At 34.3% G+C, this 26181-nt stretch overlaps 2 protein-coding genes across 5 annotated transcripts; one reads left to right on the forward strand and one right to left on the reverse strand.

Annotated features, from left to right (window-relative positions):
- Positions 1-1112: 1112 nt before the first annotated feature.
- On the forward strand, positions 1113-25471 carry LOC126971228 (uncharacterized). 4 transcript variants are annotated; one of them, XM_050817408.1, is made up of 18 exons: positions 1113-1368; positions 1477-1730; positions 8653-8784; positions 11672-11868; positions 12333-12474; positions 13741-13834; positions 14407-14586; positions 15638-15802; positions 15875-16040; positions 16174-16320; positions 16412-16630; positions 17150-17387; positions 17463-17600; positions 17783-17902; positions 18056-18257; positions 18785-19030; positions 21656-21844; positions 22969-25471. In XM_050817408.1, the coding sequence occupies exons 3-18, from the start codon at positions 8654-8656 to the stop codon at positions 23134-23136; spliced, it is 2742 nt and encodes a 913-aa protein (XP_050673365.1). In that variant the 5' UTR covers positions 1113-1368; positions 1477-1730; position 8653; the 3' UTR covers positions 23137-25471. The 4 variants fall into 4 exon arrangements, with proteins under 4 accessions (XP_050673365.1, XP_050673364.1, XP_050673367.1 ...); XM_050817407.1 differs by having other exon boundaries at positions 1113-1333; XM_050817409.1 differs by lacking the exon at positions 1113-1368 and adding an exon at positions 1379-1393.
- On the reverse strand, positions 4437-7222 carry LOC126971247 (GTP:AMP phosphotransferase AK3, mitochondrial). Its single transcript, XM_050817444.1, has one exon. It carries the CDS (start codon positions 6832-6834, stop codon positions 6184-6186), a length of 651 nt encoding a protein of 216 aa, XP_050673401.1. The 5' UTR covers positions 6835-7222; the 3' UTR covers positions 4437-6183.
- Positions 25472-26181: the final 710 nt, after the last annotated feature.

Below are 26181 nucleotides of genomic sequence, written 5' to 3' on the forward strand. Positions count from 1 at the left end.
GGAAAAGCGAGATATGTTTTGGGCATGCGCAGAAGGTTAGTAAAATGCATTCGCCTCCGGGTTATACCGCGCGCGTTTCCAACCCCAATGTTAGTAATAAATGTCGAATACTTTTAATTCATGTAGCTAGACTATTTATGTAACGAATACTATAAAATATGTAAATTGAAATAGCTTTCACAAGCGAACGTAACTAGTGCAAATTTTCATAAAATTTTGTATCGACCATGGATTAATTTGCATAATTGATGATATTTCTAGGTTTGTATCTTCGATACGAAAATATAACACCACAAATTATAGAATTTACATTTTTCAAGCTACAATACCTTATAAAAATTGATTTAAATTATTACAAGTACTTATTAATTGAATTAAGCTGTATTAATTATACTAAAATTTATTTAGTATATATTGCAGTACCTACTATATCTAGATATTAAAAATCCCAAATTAGCTTCAACCCAAAAAAAATATATTTTATAAGTCTTTAACCAGTTATGAGTTTGTCAATGGTAAATAGATGCTCGTATACTTTTTTAACCTATTTATGTCATGTAATACTGTTTGTATTCCTAATAATATAAAATAGTGTGTTTTACAAATATGATCAACGACAGAAAATCATTTTTTTTCTCCACGAATGAATATTTACAGTTCCCTTTTTTTTGCTCTTTCATTTAACATTTAATTTCATGTCTTATTTTGTTTATAATTTTGTCTTTTATTGTGACTAAACCAACTTTAGTTATTTAAACATAAATAATTAGAATAAAAGTTACCTTTTAATAATTGGTAGGTTTAATACTTTACTTACAGAAAGCTTATAATTTCGGTGACGTAAATTTGATTGTGGTAACCCGAGGTGCACGGGTCGTGACATTTCAAAATATCTCACGTCATGGGGTGAGGAAGCCGAGATAGGCGGTCGGTGGCTGCACGGGGTGGCTGTACGGATTGAGCCTTGGGCGTACGTCGGCGTAGGTCATGACGCCGTGCCGATGACGTCATCGCTTGAGCGCAGGCTACGTCAGTCTTCAACCTAGGGTAGTCACACGCCGCCCCCCGAGCCCAGTGAAAGTCAGTACGTTTTCAGACAACAATCTGTCCACACACGAACCTAACCCGACACAAATACAGTGAAACCATAGGACACTTATCGCGTTAACTAATTCGTTTAGTGCTCAACGAATATCAAATTTCACTTGTTTCAATTCAATCGAAATAAAATGAAAACACATGTATGATTTTTAAGTGTTACAAAAGAAAGTTTGAACGATGTGCGGATTTGTTTTTATCACATGGACTTTATAGTTTTTTATTATGAAAATCGGTAATTTAATTATATTTGTATGAATAATCGCGTAGGTAAATAATGTGAATTATTTGATTTGTTAGTATCGGCGTTGTGCATATAATTCGATACAAGAGGAATGCCTCTTTAATCGTGGATTTTTATTTACAATCTAATTTCAGTGACGATGCATGAAAGCTACTAAAAATAGCTGGGGTTCGCGCGCTCGGATCGCCCGCAGCCGGCGCTCGTTTACTCAACACACACTATTTCTGTCTATAGAATATCAATTGAATACGGAAAACCAAATGGAATACTGTTCAGACGATGAAAAAAGTGCGGAAAAAACGCGTAGTTGCTAAGCGACTGTAGTTGTATATGTAAATACATAACGTGTGCTTTTAGTGCTTCCTACGAGATCATTTTTGCCGAAAAGGTGAGTGTAAATGTGTATAAATTTTACTGTAGTTCTATTAAAATATTACATTGGTAATACAACATATTAATTCCTTGACACACTTTCGAAATTCGCTCAGAACCTACGCACGAAACTGATTAGTGTCAATGACCACTGACTTTTGCAGATGAGACAAATAAATAACCACAAAAATGGCTGTTATTAAAAATATAATGCTATCTTGTATCAGCTAGATGATCTAAAGGACTAAAAATGTCTGTAGGCGTGAGTCTGCCAAGTTAGACAACGGGTTCCGTATCGTTAAGAAAGTGTACATATAATTACGATACACATACTGTACCTAGTAAGTTCATTTTATAGTATAGGTTCTGCTAAACTTCCTATTTACATCACAGTTGAAGTGTTTACCAGTGGGAGGCTCCTTTGCACAGGATGCCGGTTAGATTATGGGTACCACAACGGTGCCTATTTCTGCTTTCTTAACATCTTATGTCTCAAGGTGACGAGCGCAATTGTATTGCCGCTCAGAATTTTTGGGTTATTCAAGAATCCTGAGCGGCACTGCATTGTAATGGGTAGGGCGTATCAATTAACAGCACCTGGCCGTTCTGCTCGTCTCGTCCCTTATTTTCATAAAAAAAAGAATTCAAAATCCTTATCTGCTGGTAAGATGGGCTATTATCCCAGAACGATTGTGTTTTTGTACAATATTTGTTCGCAAACTTCGTCGATAAGGAGAGGGGAGTATTTTTCTTAATGTGACATGAATTTAGATCCTTTGTATCTCCAGATAGACTGTGACAACTGTGAAAACGTCGAAAAAAATGGTCGATAGTTAACCTCTATTTTGAGCAATGCACGCACACTAACACAAAGTGACATACCTACAAATCGCGAGTACACAGCTTGTCACGCACACTAAAGTAATAAGTGTGGTGTTTTCATCAGTTGTCTAGCAGCATGAGGCTCTGTCTAAACGTATAAATTATCTAAGGATATGAAGGTATTCGTTAAAAATAAAAGAAGAATACGGTATTCGGCCATGCTAACTGACACATGTCATAGTTCAATAATCATCACCGCGTCGCTTGAAGTTTTGGTTGTTTTATAACGCGTTATCATTGACATCTGAGGTGTGACGTCATAATGACCAGACCACAGACCAAAAAAACACGAATTTTTACATAATGAATGCTTATTAATAATTTATTTACCTATTTAACTTTATTGTTAGGTACTATCATTGAAACTAGACGGGGCCTGTATCAGTTAGTTAGTTACTTCCAGAGACATTCGTAATATGTCCAAATTATACAGCTTAGAATTGTTGATATCGTTGAACACCCCGACTTTTGTAAATGATCCTGGCGCTATTTCGCGATAGAAATATGTACTTAAGTAATATATAAAAGAACACGTGAGTGTCGACAGAAGTGATAACTTAAATTAATCTTAAAGTGAACTATTTAATTGGTTATAACTTAAATTTTTAATTCTTAATATAATATGATATATGTATATATGAAAATGTAAGGAAAGATTATTTATTAATAAAATATCTTATTGATTTTTAAATATATTTAATTCTTAGTTACAATTCTTGAGTATGAACATTAGAATTTTGTGTATATACATTATTAGTACTTATCATTATTTAACCCTATAAAAGTAACAATTGGTTAGAGTGAGAGAGGAGGCTTACCTACAGCTGCCGTATGCGTGAGAGAAAGGGAAGCCAGACAGACTGGCGCCGTAACGCGTTACGTTACGAAGTTATCAGTTCAAGAAAATGTAACTATTTGCATGAAATTTCTACTTCCACTCCTTTTTAAGTTTGTTGGCGTGCATACGCTTGTTTCTTATAGTACCTTTATCTACGGCCCAGGAAAACGTAAAATATAACAAATATAGTGTAGAGTCGAGGTTGAGAATTTATTATGTGGCGCTTGCAATGTAATCACTCAAATGGAGTGGGTGTGTTGCTGGGCAAAATAGATATTAAAGACTAACCAGTGGGAGGCTCCTTTGCACAAGACGCCCGCTAAATTATGGGCACCACAACGACATCTTTTTCTGCAGTGAAGCAGTAATTACTGTGTTTCGGTCTGAAGAGCGCAGTTGTAGTGCCGCTCAGCATTTTTGAAGTTTTTCAATAATCCTGAGCGGCACTATATTGTAATCGGCAGGGCGTATCAATTACCATCATCATTTTGTTCTCGACCATTCTTTCGGCATTTTTTTTCATATAAGGACACGATCCGCGTCGACCTTGACAACAATTACTTTTCAACCTTTATAAAATACTAGCTGACCCAGCAAACGTTGTATTGCCGATATTAAAATCGCGATACAAAAGTAACTGTTGATTGTAGATAGGTGAAAATTTGTTGTTGTATGTATTTTTTAATGCTGACTCATAATCAAACAAAAGTATAAAAAATTGTCAAAAAAATTAAAAAAAAATCGTGTGGACCACCCTTAACATTTAGGGGGATGAAAAATAGATGTTGTCCGATTCTCAGACCTACCCAATATGCACTCAAAATTTCATGAGAATCGGTCAAGCCCTTTCGGAGGACTTCAATGTTTAACACCATGACATGAGAATTTTATGTATGAGATTAGAAAATAATTTCCGAAATTATTATAAAATTTTTATTCAACTCGCTGTTTCACGTTCTTTACAGGGTGCAATAAATATTTAATAAAATAAAAATACTCAACTACGTTTTATCACTTTTATTTCTCAACTCCTCTCAGAAACAATAAAATATGACTTTGGTATATGTATCTACAAACTATTCATGTGTTTGAACATTTATGACTACTTAGGCTTATTATCTCCATATGAAAATAATTATTGTTACAATAAGTACACAAATCTATTAAAACTTCAATAGCAACAACAGTAAAATTCATTTATCCTTAATAATAAATCACATATTATGTAAATGAAAATAACACATTTTATATCTTAATATAAACAAGACACCATTAACTAGTTTGTAAACATTAACGGCTTTATAAATAAAATTGGTATAAAGTTATTACTAAGCATAAACCAAGAATATATAAAATGTTTACAAATAGACATTTTGCTTACCAATGGTTTGTTTGGATATATAACGTTTCCCTCGTTTATTTGCAAGGCAATTTTGCATTTTCTTTGTTTATCATCAGTTATAACTTTATACCAAGTTCATTTGTAAGGCCATAAAAGTTAGCTTATAATTTATCAGCTACCATTATAATATTCAAACTATCTGTCTATGACAACTTTGATATAACTTACACAGTAACAAACTAATCTACAGGGGCTCTAATTTGAGCACTGGAATTCCGGACATTTAGTAATATAATATTATGATAACATGTAATAATGAAATCATAGCGGTGCAGAGACTGTGCATTTAATAATTCCTATATAAAATCATTTGTATATATGTTTAACTTACGTAACCAACTCCAAAAAATAGTTTCTAGCATTTTTTGTGTTTGTTGATTTGCTAGAGCACACTTATCTCAGAAACAGCTAAATCCATTTTATTTTTTTTTAAATGAAAATAAGGGACAAATCGATTAGGACGTTCAGCTGGTGGTAATTCATACGCCCTGCCCTGCCCATTACAATGAAGGATTCATGAAAAACCCAAAACTTCTGAGTGGCACTACAATTGCGCTCGTCGGCTTAAGACAAGATATTAAGTCTCATTTGGGCAGTAATTTCGCTAGCTATGGCGCCTATCAGACTGAAACACAGTAATGTTTACACATAAGCACTTCACGGCCGAAAAAGGCACCATTGAGGTACCCGTAATATAGCTGCCATGAAAAGTAAGTTAATTGAGAATAATACTCTGAAATATCTCAACACTTAAATAAGACATGATTTTTTTAATAATGTCCATATTTTTTTCATTGACAGTGATTTTAAATCTCAATATAAATCAATAAGTTGTAATATAAATTTTTTTACATAACCTCAGATTTATTAAGGAAAGAAAAAAACCATAAAAATTTAATGGCAAGACATGTAAATATATATAAAATAAAATTGTATACAATTACTAAGATAATATATTAGTTTATTTTTTGTACATAAAACTATTAAATTGAACAATCTATGAAACTAACTTAATCTTTTATAATTTTGTACATTTATGTATGTTTTGTGCCATTATATTGGAAGACTACAATTCACAGAAAATCACCACATAGAATGTTATTAAAAAAAAACTTTGCTATAATCTTTAACTATTGGACATTTAAAAATTGTATAACTATTGGTTGATTCTTAGTTTATATATTACACTGAATCATGCAACCATCATTACTATAGTATATTATTAAGATATGGCAACATTATGACTTCATAAGTTATGTGCACAACAATTTTTAAATTTTTAAGATCTCGTAATTGCAGTTTTGTAAAAATTTATGTTAACAAAGAAGTGTTTATAATATCCCAAATTCAAAGTTTTAAAGAGTCCAAATATTGTGTTACCTTTGGCCAAATTTCATCTGAAGTTTTACCTTCAAAGTTCTTGAGTATACCTTTCTCTAAATAAAAATCTATTACAGGTCTTGTCATTCTGTCATAAATTTCTAGTCGCTTCTTAACTGCGTCAGGTTTATCGTCAGGTCTCTGTATTAAGTCTTCACCAGTAACATCATCTTTTCCTAGCACTTTTGGTGTGTTAAAACCAATATTGTAGACTCTACCTGATGATAAATGTACCCACCGATTTTTAACCCTATCAATTATAATGTCAAAAGGCACTACTAAGTTTAAAACAACATCTACTGGCTGTAATTTCCATAAAGCATTTGCTTGGGTCACAGTTCTAGGAAAACCATCTAATAGCCATGCCCGATTTTCCACCTTTTTCAATTCAGCAACCATAAATTTAATAATCACATCATCAGGTACTAATTTGCCTTCACTTAAATAGCTCTGGACTTCCTTACCCAGGTCTGTCTTCCTTTCTATATGGTCTCTAAGCTTATCACCACTTGATACATGTTCAATAGCATATTTTTTTACTATTCTCGTTGATATCGTCCCTTTTCCTGAAGCTGGGGCGCCTAAAATTAACGCTTTTAGCAATTTTGATCTTAACATTATGAATCGTCTAGCTATCGACCTTCAATAAGATTGTACTTTGATATTAACACGACTATAAACACGTCACACGTGAGGTCACAGACAGAATCTAACGACATACAACTTCCATTACACACTTCGCTATATGATACACAAATCATAAAATATAATCATCCAAATCGCTTATCATCCACTTCGAACGATAAACCGATGCATATCACATTATTTCTTAGTATTATTAGTATATAAATAATCTTAAATAATATTGCACAATTACTATAAAATATTTAATGTTTGTGAATAGATACGCAAATTTAAAATATAAAACCAAAACGAATAAATTAAACTAAACACACCAACTCTAAAATATTTCAATACATTCATTAAGATAGGACATAAACATTTAATTTGTTTACAAAAAACTATAGGTTAGAAGTACCTACCTATTTATTTATTCGTATTGATTATTACGAAATACGAACCAAAGAGAATATAACCACTACGTCCATTACGAACTACGAAACGTAGTATTAATAAACTGTCAAAAATAGGTTGACAATGACTGCTATTGTCACGTTGGCACATTATAACGTTAACGGGTGGTCTAATGTCGGATCGCACCTGAGAATGGCACAGTCTCCTTTTTTTTTTACTAAAGTCCTAATAGATAAAATTATTAGGTTTCTCATTCACTCTTTCGAGAAGGCGTCTAGACACGTAATCCTTGATTAATATGTTTATTTTGTTTTTTTCATGAACAGTAATGAAGACAGTAACAAAAACCCTTATAATGGCTTATGTATTGAGACTGCTTTTGTAATAAATACGGACCTAAAAGTATGTCTTTCTGAACATAGATGAACTTTGTGAGCAGCATTGTGTTTTTGTTCGTAATAATTTGATAGTGTTTCAATCACGGTAACGAAGTCACGGAAATGACACTTATGAATGTCAAAAAAATATTTTTCTTATTGAATCTACCGCTACTTCGTAAAGGGTTGAGCTAATGAGAAGAAGTAGCAAGAAACTCATTGCCACTCTTTTATATCAATATTTGCATATCCATCGATTTACAAATCATTTCAATTACAATATAATATGTAAAATTATGCAACAAACATACTCAAACGTCAAATAGCCTTACATGAGTAAGTCAAAAAAGTAAATGTGAATTAATACAATTTCACATTGCTCACTACAATATTATCAGGAGAGCGATGGCTGGTCCATGCATCATGCTCGTGAATCAGAGCTTGTTGGTGTAACTAGTCCTATCATCACGTATTTACCTTTTTATTGTTACTTCTTAAGTTATTAATTTTGTTCCACAAAAATATTTAACTCTATCCTTGGATAGATCTAGGGACCAGCTCCTTTTTTGTTTTCTCCAATTCTTTTAAGTATTTATTGGGCTGATTACTACACTTAATACAATGGGTAATCTATTCGTCTTATTTTTAAGTATTTTTCTCTTATTTTTTTTTACAACAAGATGTTTGAGCCAAAATGTTCTTTATATATTTTTGTTACATCCGACAAACTTCAATTAATAAATCACAAATTAATTAAAAACCTGAAATCCTTCATTTAAGTACAATATTATTTTCATTCATGTTAGTGGTAATTAGTAAAAATACAGGCATTCCTGATCATAAGTGTAACATTTTTGGCCTTTAAGTAAATAAATTATTGTAGATTTTAGATGTTGAAACCAAAACAAAGAATAGTATTTTCGTTTTCTTGGTATATTTTTGATAGGTCACATAAAATAGAATCAAACTATAAACATACAGTACAAATTCGTTACTTCATTTAATTGTACAAATTACTTTACAGAATGGCGCTTGTAATGCTACCTTGTGACCTTCCATGGTGGACATCAGTCCAACGACACCTGAAGCATCTCCTAGTTGCCTCTTCATCTGCTAAGTTAACTGCCAGTATGCTAAAAATCCACGACATGTGCAAGTTAGTACTGCAACCTAATTTTAACAGTTCAGTAACAGAACGGTCGTTTTGTATTTCTGGAATCATTCTATTCAAAGACATTAAAAGAAAATAGTCACGCAGCGATCAAGTGTCCTCTTCTCCTCGATGCTCGTTCTATCGGCGCAGTGTTTAGATATAAAACGTGCAATGCGTAACGAATACCGACAAAAATGCTGAATTATTCCATATTGAGGTGTAAAAATAGAACAGTAGTTCAAACCAATGCTCATGTAACATTACCTAGTTACTACAACTGACTTGGTTCAAATTCTTCTTCGTTCTTAAAAAATATATATATATATACCAGCTGACCCAGCAAACGTTGTATTGCCGATATTAAAATCGCGATACAAAAGTAACTGTTGATCGTAGATGGGTGAAAATTTGAAGTTGTATGTATTTTTAATGCTGACTCATAACAAAACCAATTTAAAAAAAAAATAAAAAAAATAAAAAAAAAATCGTGTGGACCACCCTTAACATTTAGGGGGATGAAAAATAGATGTTGTCCGATTCTCAGACCTACCCAATATGCACTCAAAATTTCATGAGAATCGGTCAAGCCGTTTCGGAGGAGTTCAAAGTTTAACACCATGACACGAGAATTTTATATATTAGAATTAAAAAGTAATATGTTATTGTTTAATATACATGTTGTATAAGATATGTATAATCGTGAGATTTACAGCTTCTGGGCATTTAAACAGTACAATGATTATCAAAGAACTTAGTCTTATAATATACAGTTTTATCCATATACTTGCAATATACTATAATGCGTGCAAAAGAGAAGATCATTGCTAACGGAGATACCGCTAGATCCAAAAATGTAAGCGAATCTATTGTTACTGTAACTGATTTTGATTGACAAGCCCTAACCAGTCAGCCACACTTGGCTCTAGCTCCTTACTATTTCGAATATTAAGCCACTAATTAACGTACCCACTCAAAATTGGTCAAGTATTATCGGGCTGTCAGGTCTATGGTTCTATCATAGCGCTAGCGCTTGGCGGGAAGCGATATGATTGGTTTATTTTGATCGCGTCATGGACACCACGCCCTTAAACCCCGCAAAAATGGTGGACGCGGAGTTCATAGTAATAGATAGTTTGTATTATTGTCTATTCTCTTTAAATGTCTTTGGTTCTATTATTCAATTTTATCATTGTCGTGCCTGCTTGCTGTCAAATAGAGAATCAAATCGTGCTTAAATAAATTCGTGCGCTACTCTTACTGGGCTGCTCTGCTGCAATCACTCATAACATTCGCCCTTATTTATATTAAATATTTCTCATAAAAAAAATCGAAATAAGTTCTATTAAAGCCACATGTGAATTAAAATGAGGATTGATATCATTAAAAAATAGGCCAATAAAGCTGGCAATCTAATCAACACAATTTCATTTGGATTCATTTTCTAATTTTCATCCAATAAATGAATGTAGAGCTTGATTTCAACCTCTATTGAGTGGTCTCGTCCGGCGAAATAAATTACTGCTTACAATTACTGTTAGGAAAAAAAAATTGCAAGCGAAAAAAGTCATATAAAAATATATAATATGGTATCCATAATATAGATACCCCGCACTACGCTCAAGTTGTGCCGTTGCTGGATTTTTGCTTGCAGGGCAGTGTGAGTGTGGCTGCACGAATGTATTTTAGTCTCTCTGCTATCATTAAAGTACTTTTATTAGAGTTACTATGAGACTGGTATGCTTATGCCCCTTCCAGGATTTGCCAGAGTTAGATGATGCTGTATGGTAACGACGAAATAACGGTATGTTGATGAAATGGAGAGCGTTTCGCACAGTGCTGCATTGCATTGAAGAAAGATTCAATAACAGTGGTGGCTTATGGGCGGCATGGCAAGCACGGATGGAAAATCCGAACTTTTATGTTAGGAGTTCGCATACTAAGTGTCTGAAGTCATTCGACACCCTATGCACATTTTGCTGTCAAGAGTCTATTTTTGTCTAGGACAATGCCAGAGCTTATACTGCAGGCATTATATATTATAAAATCTGAGCAAACTCGGTATTACGGTTATGAGCTGGTCAGCACGAAGCCCGGATATGAATCTCATACAACACCTATGAGAAGAGACGAGTGCACAGAAATGCTGCTCTGGAAACGCTTGGCTAGCCTAAACAGCTGTACAAGAAAGTTGGATAATATCAAAGACAACACATCACACCATGGTGATTCTCGTCCGTACCATCAGGAACCGCATATAAGCAGTGATGGAGAATCCGGGATGTAAATAAGAGACACTGCATCATCATCAGCCGGAAGACATCCACTGCTGGACAAAGGCCTCCTCCAAAGATTTCCACGACGATCGGTCCTGCGCTGCCCCCATCCGACGTATTCCGGTGATCTTGACCATATCGTCGGTCCATCTTGTGGGGGGCCTACCAACATCCATCTGTCTGTCGAACTATGTATCCTGCCCACTGCCACTTCAGTTTCGCAATCATTATTCAGATACTGTATTATTTAATTTTTAATATTTTTAGTTATTATATGATATATTATAATATCAGCAATTAACAGGCATTATATATTTTTGAGGTGTTACGATATTTTTGATGAGAAGTGTATTTAATAAATATAAATTCTCTTGGGAATTATTGCATTATGATCTTAGCATAGCGCACTCTTTTCCCGATTAAATTATCCGTATCCTGGCTTCCGAATGCACGTCTTTCATATAGCAGTTACAATTATCAGGGACAAAAAGAAAACTTGGTTAAAGTGCGCTAGAGCGGTTTCAGTCAAACAGCAAATCCCAGAAGCTAATTTCGACATAAACTGTGACACGACAGAGTATACCTTGCAGATCATAATTTTATACGTTTACTTCCAGCATTGGCATCGACCCAGATGACGACATTAAGGACCCCGATCTATTGAAAGGGTTAGAACAGTTCTTAGAAGAGGAGCTAAGCGATGAAGAGCGTAGAGTTTTTTTAGATAACACAATACGAATTATGGTCAATAGAGCTTTACATCTGAAAAAATGGCGACCGCCAAAAGGACTTATGTTTAGTCTTCAACAGCAGAGTACGTATATATATATATTTCTTTTTTTATTAAACGCTACCAAATAGTTTATTTAATGTAAATAGTTACTGGCCAGTATTCTTCATCGAATAAAACATCAATAGCTGCGAGCAGAAACAATAGGTTAAGTACCTATTACTTTGTATTACCTATTTTTCACCAAAAAGGAAAGTTACCGGTTCCTGCGAGGCCTAAGACGAAGTCGAAGGCCTCAGCAATTCCGAATGGTGAAATTACATTATCTTCCGAGTTAATATATAGTTGTAGGTACACTTTACCAACAAGGAAAAGAAAAACAATTTTTCATAAATTTAGCACTCAAAGTTCAAATGTTTAAATTTATAAATTGAATACATAAACTATTTGAAGTCTTTAACATCCTTATAAAATATTATTACTGACACATAGATTTCATAAAAAAAAATTCTAAAATTTTGAACAATATCTCCTTGTTTTTTTTTCAGGTGAGTCAAATGAGCTCGATTATAACTTCCTATCTTCGCTTATTGCCCACGCGTTCTTCTCAACATTTCCGAAGAGGACTCTTAAAACACACCCGACTCTGCAAGATTTTAATTTTACACATTTTTTTAGGAATTTACATAGGTATCTTATCCGCCTTTTATTATACGCACACCACAAAATATTCCGCATTGTATCCTGCCTGAAAACTTATTAGCATACTCATATAAAGAAAAACTTGACAGTTTGTACAAATCTGCAAAGTCGCACTCTGACAGCGGAACGGCAAAAGTGCGCTTAAAGACAATGTATTCTATGCACACTTTTCTCCTTAGTCGTGTGTCAAGTGCCGTCCGAATCAAATCTGAATTAAATAAATGTTTTACATTGCTGCTTATTGACCAAGAATATTTTAAACTACTGGATTAAATGCCGCAATGAATACACATAGCAGTCGAAGCTTAGTGTGGTGTAATTTGTGGCATGTTCCATATTTCGGCTTTGTTTGTATACGACGTGATATACGTTAATATAATATGTAAAACGTCATTGACAAAACCTCACATTTCTTCAGACCAGAAGATTCAGAAGACCAAAGTTTTGGTGCAAAGAGTAAATCCTACATTGGCACAATCCATAGTATAACTGACATTGACTGTGACAGATAGGCTGTTTCAGTCAATGGCCCAGCACGACAAGTCTCACCATTTCTCTTGCAAGATAGGCCCAAGGTCCATGCTTTGAATTTTTAATATGACATTATAGTTAATTCGTATCTCGTTAACAGCGACGGCCGAATAATTATTATTTCTGAACCATCCCTTGCATATCACTCCCGCCCTGAGAACTTACCTTCTCTCACGCGACTTTTCCTTCTATGCGAGATTCTATTTCGCTAAGGGATAGGGGTTTTAGGGTTTTATATTTAATATCAGTTTACTTCATGTATGAAAACATACATTATTTTGGACCATTTTTTTTGTAAATATTCAAATTTATGGCCAAAAATTTATATACCTACTATGATATTTCGGCCCTGTTATCTGGAACATCAACCATTGTTGGAATGGTCATTGTAAAAAATATTATATGTTTGAATTAAATTTCTTATATAATACTGTTAATTAAACACATACCTATATTTTAGATACTCCAAGTTTGAGTTTTACAAACAATAGCTTGATTGTTTTTTTTTTGTGAAACTCTCATGTTTGAGTAAGACACCTAATATAAAGCAAATACAATTTGGTGCAAATTATGACAGCTGAATAAATCAATATACTAGCTTTAATATTTAAGATATGCCCCTTATAAGTTACCAAAATACTTACAAGTTACCGACAATGCAAAATATTTTCCTTAAATATGTAGGTACTTACCTACAATATAAATTTAAATCTATTTTTACAGAAAGAGTCAACGAAGTAAATTAAAAAGCCTGTTGTACTACTACGAGTGGCTTGATAGAAATAATAATGAAGGACAAATAAAATTAAGCAGACAAGTAAGTTATATGACGTATTTAATACCTAATAAAAACGTGATAATTTTTTTATTAATTCACACAAATTATTATGTTGCCCTAAACTAGGCATAGTCTGTACCATTCGAAATATTTTTTAATTGGTGAAACTGACAAATATGACGCATACGATTGCACTAATGCACCTTTTACTATAATAGATGAAAATCAGAAATATCACGCATACGATCACACTGATTCACCTTTCAGTATAATTGGTGAAACTCACAAATACCACGCATTCGATCACATTAATTAACCGTTCCGTATAATTGGTGGAACTCACAAATATCATGCATATGATCACGCTGATTCAACTTTTTGTTATAATTTGTGATACTCACAAATAACACGCAATCTATCACACCGATTCACCTTTCGGTATAATTGGTGAAACTCACAAATATTACGCATTCGAACATATTGATTCACCTTTCGGTATAATTAGTGAAACTCAAAAATGGCACGCATTCGATCACGCTGATTCACCTTTTGGTATAATTGTTGAAACTCATAATTATCACTGGACTAACTTAATTAACATTTTGTTTAAGGTGATGACCTCAAAACAATGGTTAACAATAGAAGACTGGTTAGAATGTACTCTTCCTTTATGTAAATTAATGGTGAGACATGAGGGTAGACCTGAGAGATGTGAAAATGAAGAGGCAATGAGGCTATGTTTTGCAACCAGAAGAATTGGTGGAGATGTCCTTATTGACGGAGAATCGCAGGTGTTGCATGAGTTTGCGTAAAACCTAACACTTAATACTATGTAATAAACTTTTTAAGCTAAGGCATTTAATTAAGTTAGTCTTTAGTAATAAAATTTAGAAGGAAGAATTATGTAGTTGCCACAGTAACTCTAGGGTAACAACGCTTAGAGAATGACGGTAGTTGTAAATTTTCATATAACATACTTTAAAACTGCGGTGTCTTCGATATCATAAGAAAAGCTTATTTAAGTACATTTTAAATTGTTATTTGACGGGACTTTTGCTTGTACATATTGTTTAAGATCTCAACTTACTCGGAAAATTTTGTACCTAATATGTTATACTCGTATTTATCAGTTAAAACGAATATCGGAACTAAAAATGAATAATATTGTATTGTATTTTTTATATTGATTATGGTTCAAGTATGAATCTACAATAATTGAGTAGTTCTTGGATCTCTGAACTTTATTGAACTTATCAATTATGCACTAATTGTTAGTACGTAATCGTATATAGTATGCATCTTTTATGAGAAACAGACAAGACAACCAGGATAAGTGATACGCCCAACCCATTATAATGCAGTGCCCCTCAGGATTCTTGAAAAACCCAAACTATGAGCGGGAACACAAATTGCGCTCGTCACCTTGGGACATAAGATGTTAAATCTCATTTGGCCAGTAATTTCACTAGCTAAGGCGCACTTCAAACTGAAACACAATAATGCTCACACATTATTGCTTCACGGTAGTTATAGGCGCCCTTGTGGTACCCATATTCTATCAGGCATCCTATGCATAGGAGCCTCCCACTAGTAGTAAAATTTGTTCGTTAATTGACATATTTATTATCCAAACAAAACAAAAAGTAATAAAATTCGGTAATTTAATATACCTATTTGCCGGGTGAAATTTTACTTTTTAAATGTTAATATACAATGTTTAAGTCTTACATCGTATTTAAGAATACCCAAGCCTGCAACAAACTTTGCATATTCTTAATATTCACAACTTTAGGTATCGTGTATGATAGTGAAAAGCCATAGCAAACTTTAAAACCCTTTCAGGAATCATTGACAATGTTTATGATGCCAGAATTATTACCTGCGATGCTGTCAGTCGAATCTCTAGAAGACAACGAAGTATTAAAAGTTGAAGGAGTTAGAATGTTTAGTAGAATCAGTGAAAAGAAATCTAAATATAACTTAGAACTACTCGAAGAGCCAAAAACGGTAAAAACGTCTTTTATTTTGTTATATTATATATTCTTAAGTCCAAAATCAAAATGAAGACTTGACTTTCAGGTTACAGTTTGCTTAATGGACGCAGAAGATTATAGCAGTCTTCCAATAGGACAATGGGAAGAAGATAATATTTTGAGGGAACTCAACAAAAGTCTTCTTGCATTTCAACAAGCTCCGCCAAAAAGTCGTGAAAACTACAAGAATGAAAGAAGATTATCACCCATTGGTCAGTACAACTACTTGGGAGGCCAAATGCTTTTCACGTTAATATTATAAACAACCTACGTATGCATAAAACAGCAGAATCTTGGCTGATTTATTAGACGAAATGTGTGACCGTGATAAAAATTTTCCTGCAGGCGAATCTCTCAGCCAAACTCCGTCAGAAGTTGAAGCAACAGTTATGATAAAACAGGCGTCTTCTTGCAGTACAATCAATAGTCTGAATAGCAGAAGTCCATCGCCTCAGAACTATTGCGCTGCTACGCTAAATCTGAATGACCCAAGTGAGTATTGGTTACTTTTACTACTTTGCTGACCGAGGACACAATATGCACAGTCTTGGTGACTTTTATACTCAGCTGTCGATTCTTTCAGGTGTTGAATTACAAAAGCGCAAATGCTGGCTTTCACCTGATGGTGGAACGTTAAATAACCGTCGAGGAAGATTTATAGTTCTAGGTTCTTCTGGAGAATGCCTACCAGTAACAAGAAACTCAGGCCTATCGACCGCTGAGACACAAGAAGATAGTTTATATTCAAGCTGCAACTCCAGCGATGATGAATATCACAGTGCTAACAACAGTTTTGACGATGGTAATAGAGATAACTGGCCTTATCATTTTTTTTTATCTATACTAAAGTTAACGAGATGAGATAAAGAATGTAAACAATGGCACCGTTACTGAGTTACATTGCGATGGCGAGCGATTGTTGTCTCTGTCCTTATCACTCATATGCAGTAATGGCGTCAGTTGGTCGACGACAGCTGTCGTTGCGCGTTTCGTGGTACAGGAAAGCAGTCAGTACCGCAGTCGTCAACATTTTATCCGCCATTTTGTGAACAAGATCATTCCTGTTTGAATTGCATTTGAAGTTTTTCGTTTCCCTATTTACTTTGTTATTTGTTATTATTATTGTTAGCTTTCCTATTGATATGGAATGGCAGCTCTAGACAACCTATGAAATATATCAATTCTTTTCAATATTCAAAGATATCGATGAAAACGTTTTGAGCCTCTCAAACTTTGATAACATTCTTTTTCTCGTGTTGTTAGCCTTACTATAGTCAAAATCCTAGTAACAAATCTGTTTCTATTTATATTTTTATTAAAGCGGGAAGTGAAGATGAAGGCAGAGGTGAGAGTGGACGGCCAAATTCATTCCAGTATTCTAAAGAGTTGTCAACGGAAGAGAGACGATTAAGCTTTGCCGATCGACTCCGTGATGCTTTGAGAAGGGAAGCAGAAAACTCTTGTACTACAAGCAGTACCGGTGACTGGTCGACGGATAGCTCTAGTTACGCTGTCGGCGTAAGTATATCGGGAGCTGAAGTCCACGACAACGATATAAGGTGAAAATCTATATATATTTGCTTATTATTTTCCAGTAATCCTGTAAGCTATGAATCTATTGAGTATTTTTGTAGGGTTAAGCGGGGAGGATCTGTTGGATTTGTTTTAACTGAAGACGAAATATACGAAAATGGAAACAAACCTCCAAGAAGGCTACTTTCAAGAAAAGAAACCGGAAACAGTTCAAAATACAGCTTCAGCACAGAATACACGTAGGTCCCACCGTATTTGTGAATTCTAATAACTTACTAGATTGTGCACAAATTTAATAATGTATTCTAAAATGATCTGTGATTAAGTTTTAGGAATAAGATAACTAAAACTCTGCTTAAAATCTTCAAAATTATCCGCGGCTTGCAATTGGATTAGAATAAGATTAACTTTTTTGTTTCAGTTCTGAGTTAGAAGAAGTTTACGAACAATTCAATAATTGGTTAAATGACCCTATTGTTGATAATGAGTCAGGAGACAACAAAAACCGGGAACTTGATTCCAGAGATTTGGCTGTAATAAGGTTACAAAAATTAACTATCAGTTCTTCTTCACTTTTATTTTTGTTATTTCTTGTATGTACATACCTTTAAGTTGTCGAGAAAATTCAGAGATGCGTTTTATTCCTAAATTAATTAAATTAAACAATAAATTTTAAAATAAAAGGTATTTGTAGATTTGCAGGATCGCTATTGAAAAGGACGCTAAGTGAATCAATGGCTAGCGGCGCGACCGGAGTTGGGTCGACAGAAGCGGAAGCAGCAGAATTATATGGACGGGATTCGAGGGAGAGAGTAGCCCCTCGACGTTTGGCCTTAGCGGCAAGGTCTTTGTCGCTTGAACTAGCAAGGCACCGACATCGACTGGCTGCGCATTTGGTAAGGTTTTCCTCACTTATAAATAGATAAAGCTAAAACTAAACTTAAATATAACGTTAATAGTTTAGCATTTCAAATCAGTTTTGTATATAAAATTGTTAAAGTATTGTAAAATTTGTACAACAAGAATCTTCTAAGCATGAAATCCCTGTGCTTACGCTTATGCACTTGATACTTATATCGGCTCCAGATTTTTTTTATGAAACTAAGGGACGAGACGAGCAGGACGTTGCCCTGTCCATTACAATGCGGTGCCGCTCAGAATTCTTGAATAACCCCAAAAATTCTGAGCGGCACTACAATAATTGCGCTTGTCACCTTCAGACATGAGATGTTAAGTCATTTGCCCAGTAATTTCACTAGCTACGGCCTCCTTCAGACCGAAATACAGTAATGCTTACACATTACTGCTTCATGGCAGAAATAGGTGCCGTTGTGGTACCCATAATCTAGCTGGCATCCTGTGCAAAGGAGCCCACTGGTAATTTAATGCAAAACCTGAGTTTGACGATGATATATTTTGGCAGAGAGATAAAGTTAAAGAATCTATACCGGAAGAGATAGTTCGACAATCAGAGAGTCCAATTTTGAAGACCGATTCAAATAGTTTCTGCTCCAGTTCGGCTTCCAGTTGCACAACGCAGTTATCCAATGATAGAAAACAATTTAATGATCGAAAGAAAAAGCTAAATTGGGTTGTAAATATGATCGTAGAGACGATTGAGGAGACGGTCGTTTGTGAACCAGTTACGATTAAAATAAAGAAACCTAAGGTCAGATTTGTTCTGCCTCTGTCGCTAATTTTGTTTCGACTTCTGTGATTCCACTAACTACCACTTCGTCACATATTCAAGCCCATTTCATAAACTTTCACAGCACCTTTTTATTAAAGCCTTAGGTTTTTTAAGCCACAATCCTTTTTCTGTTTCTTGAACTTTACTAACATACACGAGCATATAGCATAAAACATAGCAATAATTTAAAATACACCATTTTTCAATTAAGTATAACCTAAATAATTAACATCGTACAACATATTGCTTGCTGCAAATTCCTTAGACTGTTAAATAAACTATTTTTCATAATAATATTACCCTGTTTTATCGCGTGTTAATAGAATATAGAAATATTTTTTTATTTCGGAAACTTACAGCAATTTTTACAAATTTTACACAACAAATAGATTAATAAATGCTAATTACAAGCTTCCACATATGTTTTTAAATTGCTTAAGCTCAGATTAATATATAACACAGATAATACTGTAACATAAAATAGGTTCTAACTTATGAGATTAAGTGCTTCTTTTTTTTATGTTAGACTTACATCGATACTGTCTTTGGTAAGCACATTCTTAGCTACACGAGGACTACAAGTAAAGAGGTCAAAACGGTCATCATGGTTAAGCTTGTTGAACTGCCGCATGCAACGAGGGAAAAAGCTATTTTTCCGGTAGTTAGTGTGGCTGGAATCTATGCTAAACAAAGCCGGTTTCCTAAGAGTATATTTTATAGCAGGGATTTCAAATTTGAGACCCGTACTCTAGATGACTACGTACATAGCCGCAATAGATAATTTTTATAGTTTCCATTCTTTTAAAATTCTGTGAAGCACGAATAATAAATCCAAGAGCCTAAAAGGCTCTATTTAACAGCATTAACATGGTCATCGAACATTAATTTATTGTCATGAATTACACCTAGATCTTTAGTATTTTTTATAACAGCTAAATTTTGATTTTTAATCTTATAGTTATATTCAAAAACGTTTCGTTATATTCTAGGACATAGGTAGGACGTGTTTAAAAAGTAAAAAATACAGAGCACTATTGATAAAATTTACTTTCAATATTGCCATGGATGTATATTATAGTGTGACAGTTACATCGCATTAGTATATATTATGATACAAGTGAGTTAAGTTACTCATTATACACGAGGCTGTGGGTTGCAGCCCGAGCCGTAGTCGAGGGCGTAAATCAGCCGAGTCTCTAGTGAGCAAGCTGCTCACGAGTTTCATACGCAATGTTTCAACACATTTGCGAGGAAAAAGCAAACATGTATTTACCACCCAGCAACAAATAAAATTTGAAAATTATGGCCAGCCTAGCTAAACTCTCTAAGAACTACTAAGAAAAAAGCGATTGTATGAAACGTGCAGTGATAGATAGATTGACAGAGGACGGCTATAATCTTGTAAAAAACGGAGATAGCTGAAATCCACGTTTTAAGCAACCATTCGCTTTCAAACTTAGCCGGATTATTCTTCGTCGCCACATTGTACTATTTCAAACTTATGTCAAATCTCACTGCACGTTTCATATTAAACTCAATTTCAATTTTTACTTAGGCAGGCCCACCTCTTATTTGGTACGTAAATTACATCCACTTTGATGTAAGGTGAATGACCAATAGCCATACAGCCTACTTCAAAATTATATTTTTAGTGATTAAATGAAAGATATATTTTAAAACAAACTATCGTGAAGTATAAATAAATTGACAATAATAATCAAATAAAATTTTATGAACGATGTGGGAGTCGAGCCCACGACCTCCGGCGTTCCGTGCCGGTGTAGAGCACCGGGCCAACTGGGCTAACCGTTCGAGTGATGTATCGTCATAAAATCTTGTATGCTTTGTTCAACTCTCAGGTTGTGGCAATAATAAAGGTTTTTCGTCCTCATTAGGGACACATTTATTTATTTGAATAAGTAAATGGTTTTTCAGCGGCATAAAACCACTTTGTTGTTACAAAAAAACTGTACTACCCGGTTAAATTGAAAATGCTCTGCTTACTCTCATATAATTTGCAGTTAGGTACTAACTTAACTTTGTAGGGATAACTCTATTATGCACTAGTGTGTAATATAATAAAATTATGCACGCGTGTGTTAAAGTTCGGTTTATGGACCTAAGAACGATGTAATAAGGCTCACTTTACGAGCAAGTGCGTTGAATAAATAATTTCCTTAACCATGCCTGCAAAGCATTCCTGTCTGCGAGTTATGACAAAAATAAACCATTCTTGTAGAATATCATTTATTACGCCACTAACCAATATGATTTTTAGCTACTAAACAAGAAGTTTTTCAAAGATAGATAGTTAATTGAGGTTTTTGGCACAATATAGGCATAGGCCCCCTGAAAACGTGATCTAGAACGAGGTAACGAACGTAACGTCGGATTAACTGAATAATCAAAATGTAACTTTTACGCAAAACTAATGCAAAAATACAATTACTTGCATTTTAATCTTTCAAAAACTGTTTTATGTAAATTAGAAGTAGGTAATAAACATATTGTGGTACTTATAATCTTGAAATGTCGTAGAACCAAAATCGTAATTTAGAAAGTACAAAAAATGGACGTTTAAAGAGAAAGATTAATAAATTTCAGCTGAACGAGTTAGCGAACAAAATAGTAGCGGGAGGGACTACCAAAGCCGTGGCGACGGGCAACTGGGGCTGCGGTCATCGTCTGCGAGGGCATCCGCAGCTCAAATTGTTGCTCCAGTGGATGTCTGCGAGCGTTGCCGGAGTGCCAGCTCTCTTCTACTATACTTTCGGGAATGAAAAATTGTTTAAGGTATAGCTGGCCGATCCGTTGACCGAAATAGTTTTCAGTAGCCTTATTGAGGCGCGAAGATAGTACTTTGAACATTCTCCGCGCCTCTGGGCCCCACAGGCCAAGTGTCTCGACACCAAACGCCACAATGATGTAAGACTCACTGAGACCGATATATTTGCGACGTTTGCTGTCTTCGGCAGTCGAAGCAGCAGCCCAAAGCCATACTCATGATTGTATGCTCTATCGCTCATGTTTTACTTTTCCTTCGTTCATTTAAGTACTGTAAATTGAGCGGACAATACTTGTAGGTATACTTCATTGACGTACAAAGAATTACTAGACTCACAGCCACGCTCAAAAATTGTCAGAAACAAAACTCTGCGTACGCGTTGTTTAGGCAGAGTTTTCGTTCAGTTTTGTTTTAACCGCGCTTTGAATACAACACCACGCAATGACAAAGTGTTCAGTAAAAGACTGTCCAAATAATAGCATGCTTATAAACTTAAAAAGGATTAAGTGTCGTATTTCGGGTAAATTACATTTTAATTGCTAAAATAACATACATCGCCGACGAAATATGCGAACAAGATGTCCGTCATTTCGCGCCTTAACCGATGAGCTTCTCATGAGCGTATACAATAAACTTTGAAAATTACTGCCATGAAATAAAGTGTTAATTTGAATGAATGTTTTAATGGTATCAGTATAAGATAATGTATACGTTTATACAACGCCGCACGGACAATTTTGACGACATTTTTTATTGGCGATTGGGAGTCTAGTTCTTTATAATACGTCAATGGTATACCTGCATTGTCTCTTGAAATATTTACTTAATTGATTTTCAATATAAGAGGAAACGGTTTATACGCCCACATGTAAGTGCCGAGTTTAATCAATCCCAGTAAGCCTCCATTAGTCGACTCGAGCCTCCCTTACCAGAGCGAGTGTTTCATAACCGTGCCTGACGTCTCAGGCTCATTCAGTACCCACACCGCCACCACTTCAGACATTATTGTTACAGATAATAAAAAACCTAAATGAATTTAAAAATTCGGAAATATTTTCACGTGTGGCAGCCCCAAAGGGATATCGGGTGAGTATAATAAGTTGATATTCCTAAAAAGTTGTTTTTTTTCCAGTTGGACACACTTGTGAGGGTGTTAGTGGACAGAAAATGGACAGTCGGACAGCTGGCGAAAGCGGTCCTCAAGTACGCACGACAATACCTTCACGAACCCAATGTCATACCAGAGAATCACTCACTTTTCGACGAGTTGATCGGCATTGAGAAAATACCAGATGATTAATTATAGATAACTAAATTCCGAAGTTAGGTATTCTGAAAATAGAATTGTTAACACGTTGAATGACATAACTCGTTAAAAAGGTTTCTAGGCTTTGCCCTGCTACAAATAAGCCAACCGAAACAACCCAATTATAAGAAAAAAAAACGTCTAGAGGTAGCAATTTCAGTCGTTGATATGAAGATTTTTATGATTTTGAGTGGTTTGTCATTTATATAATGTATTTTCTGCTAATGTTTGAGTACAGTTTTAGATTTTATACACTGAACGCAGATGGCAAATAAAATTTGTTGCAAAAATTGCTAGTGCTAAAGTTATCTGGTTCATTGCGCATAAACGGCCGTTTATGCACCGTTATTTTGAGTAGCTTACAATTTCAAAAAACTAGGAATGCGACCGAACAAACAACCCAACCTTCGGTAGCGCGAGCTCAAATATACTAAAGTAATATGAATAAATACTTTTTGCAAGGTCCTAGCTTAAAATCTGTGACTGCAAAATATATAAAAATGACACATGACATTGACGGATTGAGTTCACTTAATTTTGTTCCTACCTGCGTCCTGCTGTAATAATTTTAAATTTTCATTCGAACAGTACAATGCTTACGCAGGTAAAATATGACTTTAAAATCGCTTTAATTTTATTATTTTACGCCGCCAAAGATTATTAAGAATTTATTTGGCTAACAAAATCTATACGGTCTACGTCTCGATCGTTAATTTAATCAATAATGTCAAATGTGTTAAAGATGATTTTTCATTGATCCTCATTTACTTAATTCATAATGTGTATTGAAATGTTCAAATTGTTTTTTCATTAGGTAAATTATTATTTGCCATTTTGTATGGTAATCTCAATGCTCAATTAAAGCAACCAAACTTCGATGCATTTACGAGTTTTTATACAAATATTATATTTATATGGTACCTCGGATTTAAGGGTCAATACGGGGTGCGTAGATAAATTATATATTTTTAACTTGGTTAACTCAATTCATACTGATATTTTGATAATAATAATTCTATTATAAGCAACGAGATACTAATCTATACCTAAATAAAACTTAAGTCTTATGAAATCTCAATCATCATTCAATATTACTCTAGATTTACTATGCACCTCGTTTTAATGTAGATAACAACCTTAAAAATAAACATTATAAATATGATGACTGGCCATGGCTTTGTTAATGCAAAGCGTCGTAAACATTTTGTTTAGCAACAAAGTTGAATCAACGTGTTGCGGAGTTGCTGTCATGTTGCGAATGTTTACAGAAATCATCTGTAATTATTAATAAATGTTGCCGTGTTTGCATCCAGTTTATAAATATAGAAATGTCGAACAATCATAAGATCATGTAATAAATAAAACTACATCAATAATAAGATTTATTATGGGATTATTCAAGCAAGGAATATAAGCATAAAAACAAAAGAACGATGCATTTTCAAGCTCCAAATATACTTACAACAAAACAAATAATAAATCTAATCTTATGCATCAGATACAGAGAAAATATATAATTTACTTCCTCGGGCAACATTTTAACGCAATTGACCAAAACTGGCGTGTCGACAAGCTATTTTGATTTAAGCAAAGTTTCTAGAAACATTCCCGCCGTACATCGACTATTGCTAAACAAATGTGTAAAGAATACAGGCTTTAATTTATGAGATATTCACAGAAAGCAATATTATCTCTGTTATAAAAATCGAGGATTTGTCACAGAACATATTTTGTAGTAATATTCTTTGTTTTACGTTTGATTACATGGCAACATTGAATATAATAATAACCATCATTAGTTATCTTTTAATAAGGAATGTAAAACATTTTACAGTAACATTAATTTGTACATTTAAATAGTATCTACGAATAAATCCGTGCACGTTACCATGACAACCTCAAGGAACGCGACTTCCCGAACTTGTTTCTCAACTTGGCCTGGAGTACATTTAACACATTTAGGCCAAGGGTGTTATTACGTCACCTTGCACTGGTCTCAAGCTATGGTGCACGATAAATAAAATAATACTTATGTTGTTCTTAAAATTGTACTGTAAATAACGTTGATATTGATACAATTTATACGTGAATAAATCTTAGTGGAACTCTCATCCCTGTTTACTTATGTAAGTAACTCTGTGTGTGTACATTTAGGTCAGATTGAGATTATAATCATTAACACATGTTACAATATGTGTGACAATGCAGGCAATTAATATGTGCACAGATTCTATAAAGAGGTCTTCCAGTCTCAATGTGTCCAAAGTTTAACAACCACTTTATGTAACCATTTTTAAATAACGATGCGAAATAAATAATACGTGCGTCACCAACTTTTTTTATTTATTACTGTCTGTTTTACTTAGATACCACTGACCTGTATCAATACCACTGGACAGACTGTTCCATATAATTTGACAGAAAAATTTTTGTGTCTATTTTAAGCGCCACTGGCGAGCGTCCAGAGAACTAACTTTGACGTATAATACAAATAGCTGCGATATTTTTGCATTTTGAATAAATTTCGTTCTTTTTCCGTGTTACTTATACTTCAAGAATCAAAGTTATAAAGTACACATTTTTTTTTGTAACTAGTTTCCCACCATATATTGATGATTGCTAAGGTTGTCATCACTAGTTTTAGTACCACAGACTCTCGTTACAAGGCCAACAGCGCCAAAATGGCGAATATCAAAAAGGCGCAAAAGTAGCACCCAGTCCAGTGGAGGTCATTGCTAGATACTGTTAATATCATAGACTTAAGATAATAGAGTATTAGCGTATGGGCGACCTGACAGCCCGAAAATATGTAATCAATTTGTCTAGTGTGCTTTAGCTAGTTCAATATTCAAAATCCTAAGGAGCTAATACCAAGCGTGGCTGACTGTTTACGACTTGTCAATCAAAATCGGTTACAGTAACTATACTATCTTGCTGTACCTCCTTTAGAGATTTTCTTCTCTCTAGCACTATTACGCCAGTTTATTGTAATTCTGCGGTTTCAGCTGTGACAACTCAAATAATGAGAGGCAATGCTTT

This window comes from Leptidea sinapis, chromosome 23, assembly GCF_905404315.1.
Source record: "Leptidea sinapis chromosome 23, ilLepSina1.1, whole genome shotgun sequence".
In the NCBI taxonomy this organism is placed as follows: Eukaryota; Metazoa; Arthropoda; class Insecta; order Lepidoptera; family Pieridae; genus Leptidea; species Leptidea sinapis.